Raw genomic sequence first — 24,641 nt, 5'->3', positions numbered from 1 at the left:
GGCCTGCAGCACCAGCATCCATGCAGGTGCAGGTTCGAGTCCCGGCTGCTCCACTCCGATCACGCTCCCTGCTAATGAGCCTGAGAAAGCAGCAGAAGATGGCCCAAGAACTTGGGCCCCTGCACCCACGTGGGAGAACCAGAAGCTCCTGGCTTCAGATGCACGCAGCTCTGGCTGTTGCAGCCACTTGGGGAGTGAACCAGCAGATAGAAGACCTCCCTCTCTGTAGCTGTCTTTCAAATAAACTTTAAAAATGTTTAAAAATTGGGTGGGGGGGGGGCTATACTTGCAGGAGAATGAAATGGAATAAATTCATTTTATGAAATAGATAAAAATAAGCCCTGATATTGTCCCTTTCTCATTTTGCTGAGGACAGGTGTACCGGCCCAGATCTGAGGATCATTGTGAAGAAACCAGCGCAGGCCCCCTGCTGGCCCTGGCCCCGTTCCAGGACTAAAATAGGCCGTGGAACATTGCTTCTCTGTTACTCCGCCAAGTAGTCCACTACAACCCCTGGAGCACCTCTTCCCGGGCACCCAACCCGATTTCCTCGCAAACTTCTCTCCTCACTCTACCTCCCGACCCACGCCGTCCGGCCGCCACAAGCAGAATCTCGGCAGAATCACCTAGGGCAACCAGGGAATTCTTTGTAAGGATTTCAGACCAGGCTGTCGGTGGCTTAGTGAGTTATGCTGTGAGCTGCGCATGGGAAACGCCTGAAAACAGCTGTCCCCAAGGCCTGCCTCCTCAGGGCCGGGTCCCGCGAGCTCGGTGGGAAGCGCTGGTCTCCTTCGCGCGTGAAGCTGAAGCTGGCTGCTATGAACATGTCCAGCCCTTCCGTCGTGTACGCCCACCTGTGGGGCTCTAACACACTCGAACACAAGCCCTGAAACCTTTGAGGCGGGAAACGAAAGGAATGGGCGCCGCCCGCCGTCCACCGCCCTGGGCGGGAGGGAACCAGAGCAGCGTCGGCCCCGCCCCTCGAACGCGGCGCTCACCAAAACTGGCGGGCGCGCCGTGCGCAGGCGCAGTAAGGCTTGAGCCGGAACCGCGCAGGCGCAGTAGCACCAGGACGGCAGCGTTGGACGGTATCGTGTGCGGTTCCCTCAGAGGGGTGAAACTTTGTTGGTGTGAGAGCTGAGCTCTGGACCTGTTAAGGTAGCTAGGTAGGTATCAGCCTATGTGTGCAAGAGGGACAGAAGATGAGGTTTTTAAAGAAAATGAAATTTTTTTTAGCAATGGAACGAGGAAACAAGCCCCAGACACAGACCAACAATTGCACCTGAAGAATTTGCTCTTGTTCAGTGAGCCTGTTAGGGTTCGGCCCTCTCCCCGGGGCAGCTCAGGGGAATCCCCCTACCCTGCACAGAGGGGCCATCAGGCCCAATAACACTGCGCTAGGGTCCTAGGATGTTCAGGAATTCTACACCCAGAAAGCCCCCACTAAGAATTTCCCAGTAGAGGGAGACGGTCAGGAAGAATGAGGGACACATACTAATGTCCATAAAAACTCCGATCTGAATGCAGACTGGGTTCCCAGGGGCCACGCACAGCGCTCTTCGCAGCGTTCTCCCAGTTTGGCCTTCTGTATTCAGTCCGGGTCTTCCCAAACGCCGCCGTGGCCCGTCCTGGTTTCTATGCCATCATCAAGTTTTATTCCACGAGGGATGCCCGCAGAGCCCAGGCGGCCTGTGACCGGAAGCTGTTTTTTCAGGAGACTCCAGTGAAGATGGGAGTCTTCTCATGGAATTCGTGGCTCCGCTGGGTGAAGTGGAGAATTCCGTGAGAACAGTGTAGCGCTTGTCTGGTTCTCTGGCGTACAGAATGCTTTCAGATGCATTGTCTCGCCTTGTGCCACTGGTCGTCAGTTTTGTTGGGTGAAGAAATTCAAATTCAGGGTGGTGAGGGGACTTGCTTAAGGTTCAGTAACTGGAAGCTAGAGGTCAAACCCAAACTTACAGATGCCAAGTCCTAGGTCATTGTATGCTGCCCTTTAAGAAATCTTCATCGGAAGAGTTCTGTTTATATTTCTGTGTGTGTAGATTTAAAATGTATGAGCTTAGTAAGCTCTTGCCAGTTGTAACATAAAGGATGCTTTATCACCATTGGCATCATCACTCTCAAATCGCCTCTCCAGAGTCCCCTTCAGAGCCCAAGGATGCCCCAGTCATTCTCTAATGAATTGTAGACAGCCTCTTCCATATGCACATGCCATCCAATTTTACTTTCCCAGAGCCCCTCAGCCATAGCTCATTGTGTAACTCAATAATTTCTTTTTTCAAGTACCAGTTCACTTCCTGTTACTTGATGTGACTACTTCCTATGACCTTGCCTCCTATTCTTGCCAGTATTCCTTTTTTCATCAATTTAACCTTTACTGAACCTGAGAATCCTATTCAGTAGTGATTCCTGGTATACTATATCTGCATCTGTACCCTGTTCAACACCCTCTTCAATCCTGGATTCACGTTCTTTGATCAAAATGATTACGTGTTGGGACCAGCATTGGGGCACAGTGGGTTAAGCCACCACTTGAGACTCTGGCGTCCCACAGCAGAGTGCTGGTTCAAGTCCCAGCTGCTCTACTTTTTTTTTTTGTTTAAGATTTATTTTATTTATTTGAAAGACAGAGTTACAGAGAGAGGTAGAGACAGAGAGAGGGATCTTCCATCCACTGGTTCACTCCCCAGATGGCTGCAACAGCTGGAGCTGCACCGATCCGAAGCCAGGAGCTGGGAGCCTCTTCCAGGTTTCCCACATGGGTGCAGCGGCCCAAGGACTTGGGCCATCTTCTACTGCTTTCCCAGGCCATAGCAGAGAGCTGGATTGGAAGAGGAACAGCTGGGGCTAGAACTGGCACCCACATGGGATGCTGGTGCTTCAGGCCAGGGCGTTAACCTGCTGTGCCACAGCACTGGCCCCTGCTCTACTTTTTTTTTTTTTTTTGACAGGCAGAGTGGACAGTGAGAGAGAGAGAGACAGAGAGAAAGGTCTTCCTTTGCCGTTGGTTCACCCTCCAATGGCCGCCGCGGTCGGCGCGCTGCGGCCAGCGCACCGCGCTGATCCGATGGCAGGAGCCAGGAGCCAGGTGCTTTTCCTGGTCTCCCATGGGGTGCAGGGCCCAAGCACCTGGGCCATCCTCCACTGCACTCCCTGGCCACAGCAGAGAGCTGGCCTGGAAGAGGGGCCACCGGGACAGAATCCGGCGCCCCGACCGGGACTAGAACCTGGTGTGCCGGCGCCGCTAGGCGGAGGATTAGCCTAGTGAGCCGCGGCGCCGGCTTGGCCCCTGCTCTACTTTTGATCCAGCATCGTGTTGATGCACCTTGAAAGGCAGTAGATGATGGCTCAGTTACTTGGGTCTCTGGCACCCATGTTGGAGACCAAATGGGAGTTCCTGGCTCCTGGCTCCGGCCTGGCCCAGCCTTGGCTCTTGCAGGCATTTGGGGACTAAACCAGCAAACAGAAGATCCTTCACGCTCTCTGTCTCGCTTCATTACTCTGCCTTTCAAACCAATCATTTTAAAAAGTGATTACTTGTCATATATTCTTTAATATTCCTGTAACCATCTTGTGTTGCCACTACTATATATATATATATATATATATATATATATTACAGTTGGTTCTAGAAGAATTTCAAAATACTTGGTATCAGTTTGTGGGTAATGAGTATTAGTGTTCTTTGGACACTGCAACCATTTCATAAGCTTTTGGCTTTGAGAATTTCACAGTCTAAGGCCTGTCACTGGCAGAGTGATGATAGAGAGGGTCAACAAGTCCATATATACTTGAGAGGAGGGAACATTCATATTAGATTTATTTATTTACTTGACATAGAACCTTGAGTTACTACCCTTTCCCCAAATTGTTATCTAGTTAATTATACATGTTCTTTTGTATTTGGCAAATGCATACATCTTGTATTTTCTTCCTTGCCTTTTTATAAACACAGAAAAGAGAAAATTGTTTTAAAATCAAGAAAAGGCTTAAGGTGTCTGAAAGATTTTTTGTTTTTGCTTTTCCAGTATCAAAAAGGAAAGTGGTTGCTGGCAAGAACTGTGGCAAAGTTATCCACGGTAAGAGCTCTCCGTATACTCTGGCCTCAGAGCTCTTCTGAAGTTTCCCGAATGTCCAGGAAAACCCCACTGTGACTCAAAGTACAGGCCAGCCTCCCCTGCAGCACTCAAAATTTAGAGAGTAGCCTCTATTTCTCCTTCCCAACAGGCAGCTTCAGTTGAAAAAAGGACTTTTATTTTTTAATTTGCTCAATCAACAGACCATCTGTGCTCTATTATAAACCAATTAATATACTGGGTTCTGGGAGTGAGGATACCTTTAGGTATTTAAGGAGTGAGGATACCTTTAGGTATTTAAGGAGCTTGTAAACTAGTGAGGAAGAATAAATTAATACATCAGTGAAGAATTCATAATGGTTTGCCTTTCTTTGTATTGTTTGAATTTGGTCTTTTGGAGACCCCTCTTTGTTAGTCAGGAATTCATTACCTTAACTAAAATACCTGAAAGGAGCTTCTTGGGAAGGAAACGGTTAATTTCCGCATACAGTCTGGAGGTTCATTGTTCAGGATTGAGTGGCCCCATTTGTGGTGGAGACTGGCAATGGCTGATGGTGAGCAAGGGAGCAAGGAGAGAATGTAGGTAGAACTTGGCTTAAATAACCAAACTCCTTCAAAAAATTACCTTCTGAGGGCCAACTTTCAAGGACCTAAAGAACTCCCACCAGAGCCACATCTCAGATGCCATAACTAGATCAAGTCTCTGCCACTAAGACTTCAGAGTTTAAACATCTGCATGTTTGATCTTCTGTGGACCCCTCTGCCCAAGGTTTTAGCAAAATTTTATCTCCTGGTTTAATTTGGAGTAAGAATTTATCTTTGGAGCGGGCAGGCAGTATCTGGTTACCATATTCTTGGGCAAGCCTTTTGTACTAATCCCACATTAATATGGGTTAAAGTCTGATTTGATTTTTTTATCTAATGGGCCTCAGACTAAGAAAGTTTTTCCACATAACATCTCAAACAGGCTAGTTTTTTTTTTTTTTTAATTAATTTATTTGAAAGGCAGAGTTACAGAGAGAGAGGGAAAGACAGAGAAAGGGATTTTTTTTTTTTTTTTTGACAGGCAGAGTGGACAGTGAGAGAGAGAGACAGAGAGAAAGGTCTTCCTTTTGCCGTTGGTTCACCCTCCAATGGCCGCCGCGGCCGGCGCGCTGCGGCCGGCGCACCGCGCTGATCCGATGGCAGGAGCCAGGAGCCAGGTGTTTTTCCTGGTCTCCCATGGGGTGCAGGGCCCAAGCACCTGGGCCATCCTCCACTGCACTCCCTGGCCACAGCAGAGAGCTGGCCTGGAAGAGGGGCAACCGGGACAGAATCCGGCGCCCCGACTGGGACTAGAACCCGGTGTGCCAGCGCCGCTAGGCGGAGGATTAGCCTAGTGAGCCGCGGCGCCGGCAAACAGGCTAGTTTAAGAGGTCCTATGGGGGCAATCTGTTCAGAGAAGAGGGAGTCTGTCTGAGGTTCTTGAGTCTCCTGGCATAGTTTGGTCAAAGTTTTTTTTTTTTTTTTTTTTTTCCTTCGTCTTTTTGACCCTTTGAAGATCAGGTGCCAGGAGGAATGGAATTTATAGGTTATACATAGGCCTGAGAGAGTTATTTGGCTATGAAGGAGGGGCCAATATCATTTGCAGGACCCTAAGAAACACAAATCTTGGGATTGTTTCTTTGAGAAGGATCTTGCAGACTTCTATAGCCTTTTCTGTCTGGGTCAGAAATGCCTCTACCCACCCCACGAAGGTATCTCCAGAAACCAGGAGGCTGTTTGGGTAGCATGTGAGTAAAGTCATTCTGCCAGTCTTCTGGATAAGTCCTTGAATGTTGGATGGGCATTATTAAGGGTGAGGCTATTGGGTAGACTTGGGGATTATTAGGGGTACAAAGTTACCCATACCTGTCATATGGTCTTAATTAATACTTTTCCTATAAAAAATATGGATACTAAGTTTTCTAGGGAATCTCAACCAAAATGAGTAATACCATGTAGGTGTTCAATAACTTTCCATTCTTTGGCTACTAGGAGGAAGAGTGTGCACTTCTTTTGAAGCCAACTAGTGTGATTTTTATGGAATCTTTGCTGTAAGGCTGTCTGGATCTTTGAGGGAGTATACTGGAGGGAAGGAGGAGAGGGTGGATCAACAAACTGTGGAGGATCTATAAAGAGAAAATTAAAAAGGCAACCCAAAAAGAAAGGGCAAAAACCTCAGAGAGGATCCAGATCCTCAGTCCAGTGTTCAAGAGGACAAAGTGACAAAGCAGTGCTGCCAGGAGCAGTCCAGAGGTGAAACAGCAAGCAAATCAGGGCTTTTCATTTAGATTCAAACCTTCTCCCCTCATTGAATTGCTGACCCACCCCAAATCCCCGCTATAGGAATCTTGGAGTCACTGCTGATTCCATGGTAGCCTCTACCTAATAGAGTGAATTAATTATCAAACATGGACAAAGAATATTGAGAGTTTGGAGAAAATGGCCATATTTTGGCCGGCGCCACGGCTCAGTAGGCTAATCCTCCACCTGCAGTGCCGGCACCCCGGGTTCTAATCCCAGTTGGGGCGCTGGATTCTGTCCCGGTTGCTCCTCTTCCAATCCAGCTCTCTGCTGTGGCCCGGGAAGGCAGTGGAGGATGGCCCAAGTCCTTGGGCCCTACACCCCATGGGAGACCAGGAGAAGCACCTGACTCCTGCCTTTGGATCAGTGTGGTGCGCCAGTCACAGCACGCCGGCTGCGCGGCCATTAGGGGGTGAACCAATGGCAAAGGAAGACCTTTCTCTCTGTCTCTCTCTCACTGTCCACTCTGCCTGTCCAAAAAAAAAAAAAAAAAAAAGAAAGAAAGAAAGAAAGAAAGAAAATGGCCATATTTTTAAATAAGTAACCATAATATGTGTTTCTCCTGCCTGCTGCTCTGCTGGACTCATGAGGAGGGATATCTCAAATTTCAGCATGGAAGAGGAAGAGTTCAGGGTGCCAGAACTGGAGTGGAACTTGTGAATATCTGAAGGGACCAGGCCCACTTACTTCCTGGGGAGTTCTGCTTCCCCACACCTAAGCAGCTGTTGGAATCCCAGGGCTATCTAGGTCTGTGGCCTTGTGATTAGGCATGGGATGTGCAGTTCAGTAGACACCTCTGCTGAGGCTGGGGCCCAGTGACTGTGGGAAAAGAATCACCCAGGCATAGAGCTAATAGGATCTGAGCTATTAAGGGTGTGTAAATACAGGTGTCATAAATAAAGGGCGGGGCAGGGTGGGGCGCACAGTTGCTAAGGTGCACATGGTGAGAGGCTTCCATAATACTTCAGTTCCTGCTCAAGGTGCAACAGTGGTGCCCCATCAGCCTGAGTTGCTGTGTCCGGTAATCCCTATGTACCATGACCCAGTTGTGCCTGTGGGTCCCACAGCTCCTCCTTGCGTGGCAACCTTTGTGGCTGCTAGTACAAGCCACTAAACCTCGGGAAAAATTCCAGGACCCAGTCCAGCTGATCTCCGACTCCTCAGGGCTTTCTGAGTCTTGGGTTCCACGTTCCTCTGAGCACTCACCTGGATCACCCGATGCGCACACACTCCCGGCAGACCCTGGGGGCTTTGATTACCTGGGCTCCTCTGTTTCCTCCCAAAAGTTGGTCCCACCTGAAGAGTTGACTGAGGACTTGGTTCCATTCCTGGACACGAATTCAGCTCAAGAGCTGCCCCCAGAGCCAGACCAGCTTGATGTTCTGTATCAGGATCTGAATGAAAAGCTAAGTTGGCAACAAAGGGCCCCAGAGATGGCTCCAATGCTAGAAGGTAATCTGCCTCCTCAACTCAAAAACAAGATTCAAACTGCAGGTCTAGATCAGGCTGCAGATCAGTCATTTGAAACACTTGTTCCGTCTCTAGATAGTCAGAGTTCAAAGGCAACCACGTTTATTGTTTCACCTCTGAAGCTGAAGAAGGATCCAGCTCAGCATCAGCGACTTTCTAAGGTTGTCGTTGGAACTCCAGACCAATTTACAAAGCCTCAGCTTCCAGAGGAAATGTTTCAGGATGATTATATACATCCAAGCATGGATACACTTTATCCTGGAAGCCTACCTCTGGAATTCCAGGAGAACCCACATGAACTCTGGGAGTCTCGTGAGCAAACTGAACCATCTCAGTTCCATCTAGAGGGCCAATCCTTTTCACTCCAGCAAGAAACTCCAGCTCAACATCCACTGCACCTTGAGGAGGATGAAAATCCTTCAACCCAGGGGGAGGACTCAGTTCAAAAACGACAGGTAAAACTTTCTCCAGATCAACAGAAGGCCTCAGCTCAGCATCTACTTGTTCGTGAAGAAGTTGGTCAGTCATCAGTGCACCATGAAGTCAATGCTCCATCTCCAAGTCCAAAGGAAGCTCTCCGCTCAGACTTGCCCAGTGTCACAGCTAAACCAGTAGACATGACACTGACAATGACAATAACGCCAAAGGGAGGTAAGGAAGTTCATCCTATTGTAAGTCAGCATCAGACCCCAGCACATCCTCAAGAGAACACCAGGGAGATAGACTCTTCCTCAACCCAATCCAAAGCCCTACATCAGGCCCCTGAGGTGGTGAGATCTTTTTCAACCCAACAAGAGGGCCCAACTCAAGCTCCAAAATCCCTGTGGGAAAGTATAGCTCAGACTCCACTGGGTCAGGAGGTGACAGTTCAATCTCTGAGTAAGAGTCAAAGTCATCTGTCTAACTTGCCCAAGGTTACAGTTAAGCCTGCAGTTGTGGGAGTTACCATAACTTCACAGCCTACCAAAAAGGTTGAGTCTTCTCCAACCCAGAAGGAGGTCCCAGCTCAGATTCTTGGAACTCCTATGGAGACAAAACTTACTCCCAGCGGACAGGGGCAGCTGAGTCAGTGTGATGAGTCTCGTAAAGAGGCTAAATTTGCTCTAGGTCAGCAGCAGGCCTTAGCTCAACCTCCAAGCCCTCCTGTGGACACTGAACATTCATTCAGTGAAAACAAGCAACAAATTCAGCATTCTGACATATCTGGGGTGGCTGAACATTCTGGAAGTCGGTTGAAAACCCCAGAAGAATCTGGAAGGTCCCATGAGGAAATTAAACCTCCAGTTCAGCAAGAGGCACCAGCTCAAGCTATAGAATCTTTGTTGGGGAGTATAGCTCAGACTCCACTGAGTCATGAGGTGATAATTCAACCTCCAAGTCAGGAACAAACTCATCATTATAACTTGCCCAATGTTACAGTTAAGCCTGCAGATGTGGGATTTACCGTAACATCAGAGCCTACCAAAAAGGTTGAGTCTTCTCCAACCCAGCAGGAGGTGCCACCTCAAGTTCCGGGAGCTCCTGTGGAGATGGAACCTTTTGCTAGTGAACAGGAGAAGCCAGATGAGTATTCAGAGTCTCCAGTGGAGACTGAACCTTCTCTAGACCTGCAGGAGGCCTCTGCTGAACCTTCAGGCTCATCTATGGAGACTGAACCTTCACACCATGCGCAGGAGCAGCCAGCTCAACCTTCTGTGTCTTCTGAAGAGACTGAACCATCTAGAAGTCAGATGGGAGCTCAAGGACAGCCTGGGAAGCCCCCTGAGGAAGTCAAACCCCCAGCGCAGCAAGAGGCTCCAGCAAGAGTTGCAGAATCTCTGTTTAAGAGTGTAGCACAGACTCGACCAGGTCATGAGCCAACAGTTCAAACTCCAAGTCAGGATCAAACTCATAATGTGCCGGGTGTCACAGTTAAGCCTGCAGTTGTGGAAGTTCCCACTTCAGAGCCTATCCAAAAGGTTGCATATGCTCCAACCCAGCAGGGGGCGCCACCTCAGATTCTAGGAACTACTGCTGTGCAGACAAAACCTCCCAGTGGACAGGAGAAACCAGTTGAGTACACAGAGTCTCCCGTGGAGGCTGAAACTTCTCTTGGCCAGGAGGAGGCCTCAGCTCAGTCTCCAGGCCCTTCTATGGACACAAAACTTTCTCACAGTGCGCAGGAGCAGCCAGCTCAACCTTCTGAGTCTTCTGAAGAGACTGAACCATCTGGAAGTCAGATGGGAGCTCCAGGACAGCCTGGGAAGCCCCCTGAGGAAATCAAACCCCCAGAGCAGCAAGAAGCTCCAGCTCAAGTTGCAGAATCTCTGTTGGGGAATGTAGCTCAGACTCCACTGGGTCATGAGGTAACAACTAAACCTCCAAGTCAGGATCAAACTCATCAGTATAATGTGCCCAGTGTTACAGTTAAGCCTGCAGATGTGGAACTTAACATAACTTCAGAGCCTAGCAAAGAGGTAGAAACTCCAACCCAGCAGGAGGTGCCACCTCAAGTTCCGGGAGCTCCTGTGGCGACGGGACCTTCTGCTGGTGAACAGGAGAATTCAGCTGAGCACACAGAGTCTCCAGTGGAGACTGAACCTTCTCTAGACCTGCAGGAGGCCTCTGCTGAACCTTCAGGCTCATCTATGGAGACTGAACCTTCACACCGTGCGCAGGAGCAGCCAGCTCAACCTTCTGTGTCTTCTGAAGAGACTGAACCATCTAGAAGTCAGATGGGAGCTCGAGGACAGCCTGGGAAGCCCCCTGAGGAAGTCAAACCCCCAGCGCAGCAAGAGGCTCCAGCACAAGTTGCAGAATCTCTGTTTAAGAGTGTAGCACAGACTCGACCAGGTCATGAGCCGACAGTTCAAACTCCAAGTCAGGATCAAACTCATTATTATAATGTGCCGGGTGTCACAGTTAAGCCTGCAGTTGTGGAAGTTCCCACTTCAGAGCCTATCCAAAAGGTTGCATATGCTCCAACCCAGCAGGGGGCGCCACCTCAGATTCTAGGAACTACTGCTGTGCAGACAAAACCTCCCAGTGGACAGGAGAAACCAGTTGAGTACACAGAGTCTCCTGTGGAGGCTGAACCTTCTCTAAGCCAGCAGGAAGTGTCAGCAAATACTCCAGGCTATTTTTTGGAGAATGAACCTTCTAACAGTGAGCAGGAGCAGGCAGCTTCTCAGTCTGCTGAAGCATTTGAACCATCTGGAAGTCTGATGCAAGCACCAGGACAGTTTGAGAAGCCCCATGAAGAAAACAAGCCTCCAATCCAACAAGAGTCCTCAGCTCAAGCTCCCGAATTTCTGTTGGAGAGTGTTATAGCTCAGACTCCACCGGGTCAGGAGGTCGCAGACCGACCTCCAATCCAGGATCAAACTCATCAGTATAACGTGCCCACTGTTACAGTTACAGTTAAGCCTCCATTTGTGGCAGTTACCATAACTTCAGAACCTACCAAAAAGGTTGAGTCCTCTCCAACACAACAAGCGGAACCAGCTCAGATTCTGGAGGCTACTGTGCAAACAGAACTTCCTGTCAATGAACAGGAGAAGCCAGCTGAGTATGCAGGGTCTGCTGTGGAGACTGAACCTTCTCTTGACCAACAGGAGGCCCCAACTCAGTCTCCAGACTTTCCTGTGGACACTGAACCCTCACCCAATGAGTTAGAGCAGTCAGCTCCACCTTCTTTCTCTCCTGAAGAGAATGGAACCTCTGGGACCCAGATGGAAGCTCCAGAACAGCCTTGGAAGCCTCCTGAGGAAGTCAAACCTCCAGTTCAGCAAGAGGGCCCAACTCAAATTCTAGAATCTCCTAACCAGAGTATAGCTCAGACTCCACCAGGTCATGAGGAGGCAGTTCAACCTCCAAGTCAGGACCAAACTCTTCAGTATAACATGCCCAGTGTTACAGTTAAGCCTGCATATGTGGCAATTACCATCACTTCAGAGCCTAACAAAGAGGTTGAGTCTTTTCCAACCCAGCAGGTGGCACCAGCTCAGATTCTGGAGGCTCCTGTGAAGCCAGAACCTTCTGCTAGTGAACAGGAGAAGCCAGCAGAGTCTCCTATGGAGACTGAATCTTCTGTAGACCAACAGGAAGCCTCAGCTCAGCCTCCGGGTCCTCCTCTGGACACTGAACCTTATCCCAGTGAGCAGGAGCTACCCATGAACCCTTCTGAGTTTCCTGAGGAGGTTGAACCTTCTGGCAGCCAGCGGGAAACTCCAGCACAGCCGTGGAAGCCCCCTGAGGAAATCAAACCTACAGTTCAGCAAGAGGGCCCAGCTCAAGGTCCAGAATCTCTTATCCAGAGTATAGCTCAGACTCCACCAGGTCATGAGGAGGCAATTCAATCTCCAAGTCAGGATCAAACTTATAACATGCCCAATATTATGGTTAAGCCTGCAGATGTGGCAATTACCATAACTTCAGAGCCTAACAAAGAGGTTGAGTATTTTCCAACAGAGCAGGTGGCACCAGCTCAGATTCTGGAGGCTCCTGTGGAAACAGAACCTTCTGTAGACCAACAAGAAGCCCCAGCTCAGCCTCCTGCTCCTCCTCTGGTCAACACAGAACCTTATCCCAGTGAGCAGGAGCTACCCATGAACCCTTCTGAGTTTCCTGAGGAGGTTGAACCTTCTGGCAGCCAGCGGGAAACTCCAGCACAGCCGTGGAAGCCCCCTGAGGAAGTCAAACCTCCAGTTCAGCAAGAGGGCCCAGCTCAAGGTCCAGAATCTCTTATCCAGAGTATAGCTCAGACTCCACCAGGTCATGAGGAGGCAGTTCAGCCTCCAAGTCAGGATCAAACTCTTCAGTATAACATGCCCAGTGTTACAGTTAAGCCTGCATATGTGGCAATTACCATCACTTCAGAGCCTAACAAAGAGGTTGAGTCTTTTCCAACCCAGCAGGTGGCACCAGCTCAGATTCTGGAGGCTCCTGTGAAGCCAGAACCTTCTGCTAGTGAACAGGAGAAGCCAGCAGAGTCTCCTATGGAGACTGAATCTTCTGTAGACCAACAGGAAGCCTCAGCTCAGCCTCCGGGTCCTCCTCTGGACACTGAACCTTATCCCAGTGAGCAGGAGCTACCAGTGAAACCTTCTGAGTTTTCTGTGGAGGCTCAGCCTTCTGAACATGCTGATAATGTGGAACCTTCTTCAACACAGAAGCAGGAACAAATTCTGTCTCTAGAGCAACAGCAAGTGACAATTTCACCTCTGGGTTACCATGATACTCAACATTCAGTTTTGCCGAATGTTACTGTTAAACCTCCAGATCTACACCTTATAATAACATCAGAACCTACTGCGAAGGTGGTAACTTCTCCAATCATTGATGACATTATAGATCAGTCCTCTATCCCAGTTAATTGGGTGAAACCTACAACCCAGCATGAGGCTCCAGCTCTCCTTGTAGAACCTCCTGAACAGTTTAAAATGTTTTCAATCCAACGTGAGGCTCCAGCTCCATATACAGAAGGTTTTCAGGTTGAGAAACCCTCCTCAATGCAGCAGGAGGCCACAGCTGAGAGTTTACAGAACTCCCCAAAGGTTGAAAATTCCCCAATGCAGCATGAAGCTCCATTTCAGCCATCACAGATCCCTAAAGAAGTTGTAGCTCAACCCTCAGAGCATCACAAGATAATAGTTTCTCCTGCAGGTCATGATCAATTTTGGCATCCAAGATTGCACAGTATCACTGTTAAACCTTCAAAGTTCGCAAATAAGGTGGAAACCTCAACCCCGCAGGAGGCCCCAGCTCAGTCCACAGGGTTCCCTGTGCAGCTTAAGCCTTTGAAAGACCAGCGGACAGTCTTGGCTCAGCAATCTTCAGTTGATCCTGGGATCCTAATTCAGCCCAAAGAAGCCATTGAGGATCATTTTACAGGTGAGCAGGAGAATTCAGCTCTGCCTCAAAATCCCCCTGTAGGTGTTCAACGAAGAGCATTCCAACAGGAACGTCCAACTCAGCCTCTAGCATCCTCTGTGGAGATAAGCAGCTTTTTTCCTTTTGAGGAGATGACTACATTTTCACCTCTTGATCCAGAAACAACATTCAAAGGTCAGTATTTAAGTCTCCTAAAATCACAGCAAAACACCTAGATTTTGAATTTATCATAACCCCAGAGCCCACTTCAGCTACTGAAACTCCTTCAGATCAGCTAGGGGATCCTTCTCAACCTACAGTTCCTACTGAGGAAGTTAGATTTTCTCCAACCCAACTTGATCCTCCTTCCCAGCCTCCAGAACCCCCAGAGAAGATAGAATCTTCCTTAGCTGAACGAGAGGCCATAGGTGATTCTCCTGAGGATGTAGGATTTCTTCCAATGCAACAGGAAGCTCTAGCTGAACCACCAGAGCCCCCTAAGGAGGTTGAAGCATCTTCAATGCAGCAGGAGGCTTCAGGATACCCTTCATGGCCCTTTAAGGAGGCCAATCCTTCTCTAACCCTGCAGAGGTCCCATCTCAGCCTCTAGAGGCATCTGGGAATGCAGAACCATCTCTAGAACCCCGGGAGGTTGTAGTTGCACATTCAGAGGTTCGTAGGGCGGCAGAATCTTCTCTTCCTCAGGAGATGATCCCATCTCAGCCTGCAGGCAGCCCTAGCTCAGCATTCCGAGGCCCCTCTCATGGTGAAACCCTCTCTAGTCCAACAGGTGGATCCATCTCTGCTTCCAGAGCTCCCTGAGATGGAACTAGCTCCAATCCAGCAAGAGGCCGCAATTCAGCCTACACAACCACCTGATAAGCTGGCAGCTTCTTCAGTGAAAAATGAGGCCCTGTCTCAGATCCTAGAGCCCCCTGAGAAAGTGAAGCCATATCCAGTCCAGGAAAATCTTCCAGCTCAACCCCAAGATCCCATTAAAGTGATTGAACGTTCTCCAACCCAGCAGGTAGACCCAGCACAGCTTCCAGAGCCACCTAAGGAGATTGCAACTCAAGGCTCAGTATATCAGGTGGTGACAGCTCCAACACCAGCTCAAGATCAAACTCATTATCTGAAGCCACCCAGCATCACATTTCAACCTCTGAACCTGGAGCTTACCATTACTCCACAACCCACTACAGGGGGTGAACTTTCTCTAACTATGCAGGATACCCCAAATCAACCTCAAGAGCCAACTAAGGGAGTTGTACCTCAATTTCCTCTATATCAGGCGGTGACAGTTCAAACACCAGGTCATAATCAAGCTCAATATCCAATGTCACCCAACATCACACACAAACCTTTGGACCTGGAGCTTACTATTACTCCAGAACCCACTATGGAGGCTGAACATTCTATCACTTTGAAGAAGACCATATCTCCTCCAAAACACCCTGCGGTGACACTTCCATCCCCTGGCCAGGTTCAGACTCAACATCCAAACCAGACTCAAGGCACAGTTCAACATCTGGACCTGGGACTTATCATAACCCCAGAACCCAGTGAAGAGATTGAACCTTCTCCAAACATGCAGGAGACTCAAACTCAGCTTACAGAGCCACCTAAAGAGGTTGTAACTCAATCTCCAGTGTATTACAAGATGACAGTTCCAACACCAGGTCAGGATCAAACTCAGCCTCCAGTGTCAGCCAGTGTCACAGATCAACCTTTGGACTTAAAACCCACCATTATTCCAGAACCCACTACAGAATCTGAACATTCTACAGCCCTGAAGACAACTACTGCTCTGCATTCAGACAAGATTCAGACTCAGCATCCAAATCTGACTCAAGTCACTGGTCAATATTTGAACTTGGAACTTACCATAACTTCAGAACCCAGTACTGTGGATGAACCCTCTCCAACCATGCAGGAGACCCCAACTCAGCCCCCTAAGGAAGTTGTAACCCAACCTCCAGTATATCAAGATGGGACAGTTCCAACACAAGGTCAGGATGAAGCTCAGCATACAGGGTCACCTAGTGTCACAGTTCAGCCTTTGAAGCTGGAGCTTAGCAAAACACCAGTATCCACTACAGAGGCTGAACATTCTACAGCCCTGAAGAAGACTACAGCTCTACATCCAGGCCAGGTTCATACTCAGCACCCAAACTTAACTGCAATCACAGGTCAACCTTTGACACTGGATCTTACTACCACACGGTATTCTGTAAACTACATGCCAGAAAATGCTTTAACTGTGCAAAAGGAAAATAACATAACCAAAAACATCAACATTTGTGAGCTCTGTACCTGCAGAGATGAGACACTGTCATGTACTGGTCTCAGCCCAACACAGAAGCTCCACCGAGTGCCTGTGCCAGCGCCCAACAGCTACAATGGCACCTTCACCATCTTGTAAGAACGGCCCTTCCTCATAGTTCCCTACATCCTGCTTGTCCATGGTAGCCTTTTCCTGAAGATCTTCCAGGGCCCTCCTCAGGTCCCCATCCTATACTGACTGATTTTCTGTTTTGATCTTCTGCTTTTCAACTTTTCTTATACTCCTGTTCCTTCTTACTCTTGTGCCCCCTCTGCAGTCTCACTTGTGATTGCCCTTGCTCCTTTTCCTGATTCATTTTTGTTTAGGCTTGTCATATCATTCTTAGATTCACTCCCATTTTTGCACATGCACCTTATCCCAAATCATTAGTGATGATACAACAAAATGTTTAAGAGTAGATTCTGGAGCCAGATTGCCTTGCTTTGAACACAGGTCTTTCTTTTACTAGCTTTGTGACCTTGGGCAAATTATTTAGTCCCATTGTTCAATTTCCTCATCTGTAAAGTAGATTTATGACAGTTGTCATTTAATTGGATTGTGTGTACTTAGAAGAGTGGATACATATATACTTTTATGTCAGTGCTCAACATATATATAAATATTAGCTATTATTATTCAATCCCTCATTTGTGACCTGAATATATTTGTCCCTCTGTATATAGCACCCATTTGTTCTCGACACAAGGCTAAGTAGTGTATGAGTCACATGCTGAAGCATGGAGAAGCTAAAACTTTAGATGGGGTCTAAGAATGGATATTACTTAATAAACAGAGGAGAAAACAGGGATCCCAGCCTAGGCAAAGACTTGGCTGTGGGAATGATCAGGATTTAGTAGACATTCTAACTAAAAATAATTGACTTAGGAAGCAGTGAAAAATATTAAATGAATAATCTTGAATATCAGCTACAGGGGTTTCAAAGTTATATAATGAGATATAGAGAACCATTGGCAGTTTTCAAGCAAGAGAGAGACATGATTAAAATGGGAGGATTTTTTTTCTTTTTTTAAACTTTTATTTAATAAACATGAATTTCGACAGTGCAACTTTTGAGTTACAGCAGCTTTTCCCCCCATAACCTCCCTCCCATCTGCAACCATCCCATCTCTCACTCCCTCTTTCATCCCATTCTTCATCAAGATTCATTTTCATTTATCTTTATATACAGAAGATCAACTTGTTCTATACTAAGATTTCAACAGTTTGCACCCACACAGATACACAAAGTATAAAGTACTGTTTGAGTAGTAGTTTTACTGTTAATTTGCATAGTACAACACATTAAAGACAGAGATCCTACATGGGAAGCAAGTGTACAGTGACTCTTGTTGTTGATTTAACAATTGACACTCTTATTTATGACGTCAGTAATCACCCAAGGCTCTTGTCATGAGCTGCCACGGCTATGGAAGCCTCTTGAGTTCACAAACTCTGACCTTATTCAGACAAGGCCATAATCAAAGTGGAAGTTCTCTCCTCCCTTCAGAGAAAGGTACCTCCTTCTTTGGTGGCCCATTCTTTCTGCTGGGATCTCACTCACAGAAATCTTTCATTTAGGTGTTTGGTGTGTTTTTTTTTTTTTTTTTTTTTTTTTTTTTTGCCACAGTGTCTTGACTTTCCATGCCTAAGAAACTCTCATGGGCTTTTTAGCTGGATCTGAATGCTTTAAGGGCTGATTCTGAGGCTAGAGTGCTATTTAGGGCATCTGCCATTCTATGAGTCTGCTGTGTATCCCACTTCCCATGTTGGATCGTTCTCTCCTTTTTAATTTTATCAGTTATTATTAGCAGACACTCGTTTATGTGATCCTTTTGACATTTAATCCTATCATTATGTGGGAGGATTTTTTTAATTGATCATTTTTCTTTAAAAAATTTTATTTATTATTTGGGAGGCAGAGAGAAAGAAAGACAGTGCTCTCATCCACTAATTCATTCCCCCAAATGCCTACAATGAAAGGGATTGGGCTGGCTGAAGCTAAGAGCCAAGAATTCAAGTCTCTCACATGGATGGCAGGAACACAACTACTTGAGCCATCATCATTGTGTCCTGCATTGGCAGGAAGGCTGAAGCCCAGAGTTGGGTATCAAACCCAGGTAACTCTAGTGTGAAATACAAGTGTCTTAAGCATTGTCTTAACCACTAGGCCAAAAGCCTGCCCCAGAGGAATTATTTTTAAAATCCATATGTAGAGTGACCTAGGGAGGACATTTTAATTCAGGGAAATCAAATAGAAAAAACTTAAGGAGTAAAGTGACCATGGGGCTAAATCAGAGTAGTTGTGATAGACGTGGAACGAAAGTCATGGGAGGCTACAAAGAAAGGACAGATTTCATGATTGACCAAAGAGCTGTGGGGTAGAATGTACAGAAAAGCTAAAAACGTGACACCACGGTTTTGTCCTGGATGATGGTGGGAATGATGGTGGCCTAAGAGGTGGAAATTGAACAGTCAGAAAGGAGATGTGTTCACTTTTAGGCACTTTTTATTGGCGAACATTAAAAAGTGGTTTCTGGTTGAGTGGAAATGTCCACTAGGCAGATGAGCAGATAGATGTCCTGACCATTTCTGCTCCATCCAAAAAAATTTGTACATAACCTGAACAGATGCATTTAAAAAAATATTTAATTTAATTAATTAATTTATTTGATAGGTAGAGTTACAGACAGTGAGAGAGAGAGAGACGGAGAGAAAGATCTTCCTTCCATTGGTTCACCCCCCAAATGGCCGCAATGGCCGGAACCACGCTGATCCGAAGCCAGGAGCCAGGTGCTTCTTCCTGGTCTCCCATGTGGATGCAGGGACCATCCTCCACTGCCCTCCCAGGCCACAGCAGAGAGCTGGACTAGAAGAGGAGCAACCAGGACTAGAACCAGCGCCCATATGGGATGCCAGCGCCACAGGCGGAGGATTAACCTAGTGCACCACAGCGCTGGCCCCAAACAGATGCATTTTTTTCTGAGGAGAGAGGACAGAGGTCAAGATAAAGACTCAAAATTATCCACAGTGTAACTCAAGGCATTTAACAGCTTATTTTAAACTTTCATAATTCATTGGTACATTCCTACTTTTGTGAAAAAGAACATAGGATAAAATGAAAATCTGTACCCCATTTCCTTTATCACCCCATCCTCTATACTCTGTCATCCATAGGTCAACCCTGGTTACCATTATGCTGTGTGTCCTTCCTTCTAATCACCCTCTTTTGCATTTTTCCCACAATGAGGTAATACTTCACTCCTGGGTCAGTGATTTGCAGTATGTCTAAAAGGCTACCCGTATTAGCACATTTGTCCCTCTGATTACTGATTGTCCTTATCCATTAAATACCTGAAACATTTCAGCAGAGGGAACTTGGCCAAAGCATTTGACTTACTTGATATAGCATATCTTTATTCATATTTGCTGATAATGATACAATTTTGTCCATTTTTCTGTTGATTTATCATTTTCTTTTTTTTAAGCTTTATTTTTTATTTATTTGAAAGAGTTACAGAGAGAGGCAGAGGGAGAGGGAGAAAGAGAGGGAGGATTGGAGGGAGGAGGGAGAGAGAGAGAGAGAGAGAGAGAGTCATCCATCCACTAGTTCACTCCCCAAATGACCGCAATGGCCAGAGCTAAGCTGATCCGAAGCCACGAGTCAGGAGCTTCTTCTGGGTCTCCCACGTGGGCACAGGGGCCCAAGGACTTGGGCCATCTTCTATTGCTTTCCCAGGCCATAGCAGAGAGCTGGATGGGAAGTGGAGCAGCTGGGACTCGAACCGGCACCCATATGGGATGCCAGCATTGCATGCTGGGGCTTTAACCCGCTACGCCACAGTGTTGGCCCTAAATTATTTACCATTTTCTTACTGAGTTATACAAGAAGTCAGTTTAGGGGTCGGCGCTGTGGTGCAGCAGGTTAAAGCCCTGGCCTGAAGCGCCGGCATCCTATCTGGGTGCTGGTTCTAGTCCTGGCTGCCCCACTTCCAATCCAGCTCTCTGCTATGGCCTGGGAAAGCAGTGGAAGATGGCCCAAGTGCTTGGGCCCTGCACCCATGTGGGAGACCCGGAGGAAGCTCCTTGGCTCCTGGTTTTGGATTGGCGCAGCTCTGGCCGTTGCGGCCATCTGGGGAGTGAACCAGTGGATGAAAGACCTCTCTCTCTGTCTCTACCTCTATCTGTAACTCTGTCTTTCAAATAAATAAAATAAATCTTTAAAAAAAAAGTCAGTTTAGACACCAAGTCAGTTTAATCAATTCCTTGGAGAAAGGAATTGACTGGAAGTATCTGTCAAAGAGATTGGTGGGTTAAGTTGCCACTTGCAACACTGGTATCCCATAGGGCAGCATGCTGGTTCAAATCCAGGGCTGCTCCACTTCAGATCCAGCTTCCTGTTAATGTGTTTGGGAAAGCTGCAGAAGGCCCAAGTACCTGGGCCCATGCCAACCTTTTCAGAGACCTAGATAGCTCCTGGCTTCACCCTGACCCATACGTATCTGGCTGTTGTGGCCATTTGGGGAGTGAACCAGCAGATGGAAGACCTTTCCTTCCCTTTGTCTCTCCCTTTTCTCTGTCTCTCTGCCTATTAAATAAATAGAGAGAGAGAAGAGAGAGAGAGAACATGGATGGAGAGGAGGATCTTAAGCTTTTATAGCGATGCCTCATTGTTTCTGCCAGGCCCTCCACATTATCTCTACTAACTGTGTGAAGTAAGAAGCTGAGAGCCCTAGAAATTAAAAAGCTGGTGATATTTTCTGCATTCCAGTAGCCCCATGAGGTTGCAATTATTATTTTCCTTGTTCTGCTCATTCTCTTCCTACCTATTCAAGGATACCAACTCTTTCTTTACAGAAATTTCCAGGAAAACTCTATTTCCTACATTGATGAAAATGTTTGGAAAGCATACCGTTGGACTGACAAATTGTGAGTATTCTCTCCAAATATGAATACCAAAAAAAAAAAAAAAAAAAAACTAACAGCACCATAAGCTCTTTCTTGGTCCATAATTTTTAAGTCAACACCTCTTAGAAAACTCATTTCCCTTCCATATCACAAATCAATATATATTGATTTTAGTTCTATGGTTGTTTTAACCATAGAATTTGAATTAAGAAACAATTTATATTCATTTTCTATCATTTAATACATTATTCTTAATGATAAAAAATGAAATAACAGGTATAGTGAAAACCTTCCTTGTGTCCTAACTCCCTACCACCAAGGTAAGCACTGCTGTGAGTTTAGTACATATGTCCTTCCAAACTTTTTCCCCATGCATTTTTCCTACATACGTGTTTATATTTAGCAAAATGGGTTTGTTGTGTGGTTTCATATATATGTATTTATTTATTTTACCTAAATAGTAGCATCTTGCAGCTTGATTCTTTCACTTCGTGATGTGTCCTGGGTTTCTTTCCCTCCCAATACTTACAGTGCTATTCTATTCACTTAAACTCCTGCATAACATTGCACAGTATGGCTGTATGTTTATTTAAGAATTTCCCAGCTGATAGATTTTAGATTATATCCTCATTTCGTGCACTGCTGCAGTGAACATCCTTGTGCATACTTCTTTGTGAACATGGGAAAGCATTTTGTAGAGCAGATATTTGAAATGGGATCATTGGGGTGAAGACCCTGGATATGTAATTTTAAATGTCACCAAAACTGTTTATCAACTTACTCGTCAGTCAGAACATAGCAACATTCATTTCCCATTACCCTTCACCACTAGATACTCTCTATCTTTTTGCTGATGTGACAGGTGATTAAAGAGGTCCTATCTGAATTTGAATTTTTTTGATTACTTGTAAATTTATTTATTGAAATTTGTATTTCCTTAATGTTTCTGTCCTTTATCTTCCTGTTGTTTCATCATTTTCCTATTTGTAGAAGGAATCTGTTTAGACACATAATTTTAGAAAAAATATTTAAGAAAAGAATTGACTGTCATTTCTCATGACAATTTGTGTGTCATATCATGGTTCAACTTATGTAGTTAAGTCAGAAATTATTCTTGAATAAAAATAAAATACATTCTTCTCGGCCTTTTGCCTAAAATCAAGTGTAAAAATAAAACACATAACAGACTTAATAGTCTAGGAAGAGGGATTATGACCACTTAGTCTGATATCTCATTGGTAAGTGAAAAAATGCTACAAGTAGGCAGTTATGATTTTAAATTATGAATTTCTTAAATATTATATATTGTTTATATTTACCTTCATTGTATATGCTTTGAAGATCTTATTTCCAAACGTTTGAGAAAAATGAAACTCGTTTCACACAAAAATGAGTAACACTGGTTTCCTTGGAGAGTGGAAAAGGTAGGTAGGGAAGGCTGAGGGACAGGGGTGAGACGAAAAATAATTTTAATTAAGTTATCTGTGAGGCATAGAGTTGGGGGAAGATTGAGACAAAGAAATGGAGAGAGAGAGAGAGAGAGAGAGAGAGAATATGAGAGAATGAGGATGAGAATGAGCTCCCATCTACTGATTCACTTCCCAAATGCCTGCAATGCCTGGGACTGGGCCAGGTGAAGCTGGGAGTCTGGAACTCAATCCAGGTCTCTACATGGGCAGCAGGGATCCAACTACTCAGTTATCATCTCTGCCTCCCATGTCTGCATTAGTTTATAGCCGACATAGCTCCATGTGGGACTCCCATAGTAAGGTCTGGGAAAAGACAGGAGGAAATGGCAATTCTGCCAATCTTGGTGATACCCAGAGTTAGATCTAACAAGGACTTTGTGATCCACAGAGTAGATATTAAATATATGATTTGGTGGGAAAGGTGGGTAGGGGTGTGTGTGTGTGTGTGTGTGTGTGTGTAGAGATGGCCAGAAAAAAAGAGAACAGAAGAAAAGCTATGAAAGCTATGAATGAAAATAGAAAAGACATCACTAACTTGAAATTAGAATTAGGGTACTTAAGTGGCACCATTACCAAGGTTGGCTCCACAGATGGAGTTATTCCTGTATAGCAAGTAGTTATAGTTAGTTTGCATTTTGATCTAGAAATAACCTCAATTTCATTTTCCAGAATTCTCAGTGAAAACTACTTGACTGAATTACATAAGGATTCATTTGAAGGCTTGCTATCCCTCCAATATTTGTAAGTTGTTTCATCATATTTCTTTATGAGTTTTAGTTATATTATCCATAAAATGAATAAGGGGTTCAAACCAGATCATCTCTGAAGTTACTTCCAGTAATAAATTCTGCAATTCTGTAAGTCTGTGTGGGTCTCATGCATTGAATGCCTACTATGCAGTTTGTAGTTTTAAAATTATATAGACAAGACCCAGATAGAAAAAACTTTACTTATAGAGGAAAGTGGTGATAAGATCTTGATTCATTATTGACATGCATATGGACTTTCTGGTGTAAGTATTTATATTCTGTGTGTTTATATTTGTACTTAATCTACAACCCATGGATCAAATCCTATCCAGGTCTGTATTTATACAGCCCCTAATTTAGGAATGATTTTACATTTATCAAAGGTTGTAAAAGAAAAAGGAAAACAACAACAAAGGAGCAAGGAAGAAAATTCAAGAGTGGCCCACTTAGCTTCAAACATTTTCCATCTGGCCTTTATAAAAAAAATTTGAAAAAGTTGGTTTAGTAGAACAAAAGTAATTAAAATTAACCTTAGATTTTTGCCTAAAGGAGAAAAAATATAGACCACCAACATTAAGTTGAATTCCATTAACTCACAACTGTTTGACAATTTAATCTGAATTAGACTAAGTTTTAAATAATAAATAGCTAAAAGATAAATTATATGAATAATGTTATCAAGAAGTTTAAAGTACCAGGAGAACAAGTTGGTATTAAGGATTTCCTTTTTTTTTAACTTTTATTTAATGAATATAAATTTCCAAAGTACAGCTTATGGATTACAATGGCTCCCCCCCCCATAACTTCCCTCCCACCCACAACCCTCCCCTTTCCCGCTTCCTCTCCCCTTCCATTCACATCAAGATTCATTTTCAATTCTCTTTATATACAGAAGATCAGTTTAGCATATATTAAGTAAAGATTTCAACAGTTTGCACCCACATAGAAACACAAAGTGAAAAATACTGTTTGAGTACTAGTTATAGCATTAAATCACAATGTATAGCACATTAAGGACAGAGATCCTACAATGGGAGTAAGTGCACAGTGACTCCTGTTGTTGACTTAACAAATTGACACTCTTGTTTATGGCATCAGTAATCACCCTAGGCTCTTGTTATGAATTGCCAAAGCTATGGAAGCCTTTTGAGTTCACCAACTCTGATCATATTTAGACAAGGTCGTAGTCAAAGTGGAAGTTCTCTGCTCCCTTCAGAGAAAGGTACCTCCTTCTTTGATGATCTGTTCTTTCCACTGGGATCTCACTCACAGAGATCTTTCATTTAGGCCTTTCTTTTTTTTTTTTTTTTTTTTTTTTTTTTTTTGCCAGAGTGTCTTGGCTTTCCATGCCTGAAATACTCTCATGGGCTTTCCAGCCGGATCCGCATGCCTTAAGGGCTGATTCTGAGGCCAGAGTACTGTTTAGGACATCTGCCATTCTATGAGTCTGCTGTGTATCTCGCTTCCCATGTTG

General features: G+C 45.5%; 5 protein-coding genes across 7 annotated transcripts in view; 4 read left to right on the top strand and 1 right to left on the bottom strand.

The window, feature by feature from the left end:
• The window catches only part of LOC100357092 (proline-rich protein 29), a 40,984-nt gene extending 40,373 nt beyond the window's left edge, over positions 1 to 611 (top strand). The window contains exon 5 of the mRNA XM_089316808.1: positions 377 to 611. Coding sequence (XP_089172934.1) covers positions 377 to 500 — 124 coding nt within the window. The 3' untranslated portion in view covers positions 501 to 611. The remainder of the gene's footprint in view (positions 1 to 376) is intronic.
• Positions 1 to 976, bottom strand: part of ICAM2 (intercellular adhesion molecule 2) — a 30,225-nt gene extending 29,249 nt beyond the window's left edge. The window contains exon 1 of one of the 2 annotated variants that reach the window (XM_008271705.4): positions 627 to 976. The gene's annotated coding sequence lies outside the window, so the exon portion shown is untranslated. The remainder of the gene's footprint in view (positions 1 to 626) is intronic. The other variant, XM_070060482.1, reaches the window with a different exon arrangement.
• A 58-nt stretch (positions 977 to 1,034) lies between these two features.
• The window catches only part of LRRC37A3 (leucine rich repeat containing 37 member A3), a 73,503-nt gene continuing 49,896 nt past the window's right edge, over positions 1,035 to 24,641 (top strand). For both annotated transcript variants that reach the window (XM_070060480.2, XM_070060479.2), the window contains exons 1-4: positions 1,035 to 1,166; positions 4,029 to 4,079; positions 20,899 to 20,970; positions 23,088 to 23,159. The gene's annotated coding sequence lies outside the window, so the exon portion shown is untranslated. The remainder of the gene's footprint in view (positions 1,167 to 4,028; positions 4,080 to 20,898; positions 20,971 to 23,087; positions 23,160 to 24,641) is intronic.
• On the top strand, positions 7,439 to 8,796 carry LOC149121101 (leucine-rich repeat-containing protein 37B-like). The gene is made up of 2 exons (XM_089318016.1): positions 7,439 to 8,522; positions 8,786 to 8,796. Exons 1-2 carry the CDS (start codon positions 7,439 to 7,441, stop codon positions 8,794 to 8,796), a joined length of 1,095 nt encoding a protein of 364 aa, XP_089174142.1.
• Positions 10,573 to 13,869, top strand: LOC149121100 (uncharacterized). The gene is made up of 2 exons (XM_089318015.1): positions 10,573 to 13,780; positions 13,855 to 13,869. The coding sequence occupies exons 1-2, from the start codon at positions 10,586 to 10,588 to the stop codon at positions 13,867 to 13,869; spliced, it is 3,210 nt and encodes a 1,069-aa protein (XP_089174141.1). The 5' UTR covers positions 10,573 to 10,585.

The sequence above is a fragment of the Oryctolagus cuniculus genome, chromosome 17 (genome assembly GCF_051225735.1).
Source record: "Oryctolagus cuniculus isolate XC-2025 breed Fujian yellow rabbit chromosome 17, ASM5122573v1, whole genome shotgun sequence".
In the NCBI taxonomy this organism is placed as follows: Eukaryota; Metazoa; Chordata; class Mammalia; order Lagomorpha; family Leporidae; genus Oryctolagus; species Oryctolagus cuniculus.
This window is presented reverse-complemented; position numbering and strand designations above follow the sequence as displayed.

Bases quoted from the DNA above. Each gene is read 5' to 3' on its own strand.
- LOC149121101 (XM_089318016.1), top strand. From the start codon at position 7,439: ATGACCCAGTTGTGCCTGTGGGTCCCACAGCTCCTCCTTGCGTGGCAA.
- LOC149121100 (XM_089318015.1), top strand. From the start codon at position 10,586: ATGGGAGCTCGAGGACAGCCTGGGAAGCCCCCTGAGGAAGTCAAACCC.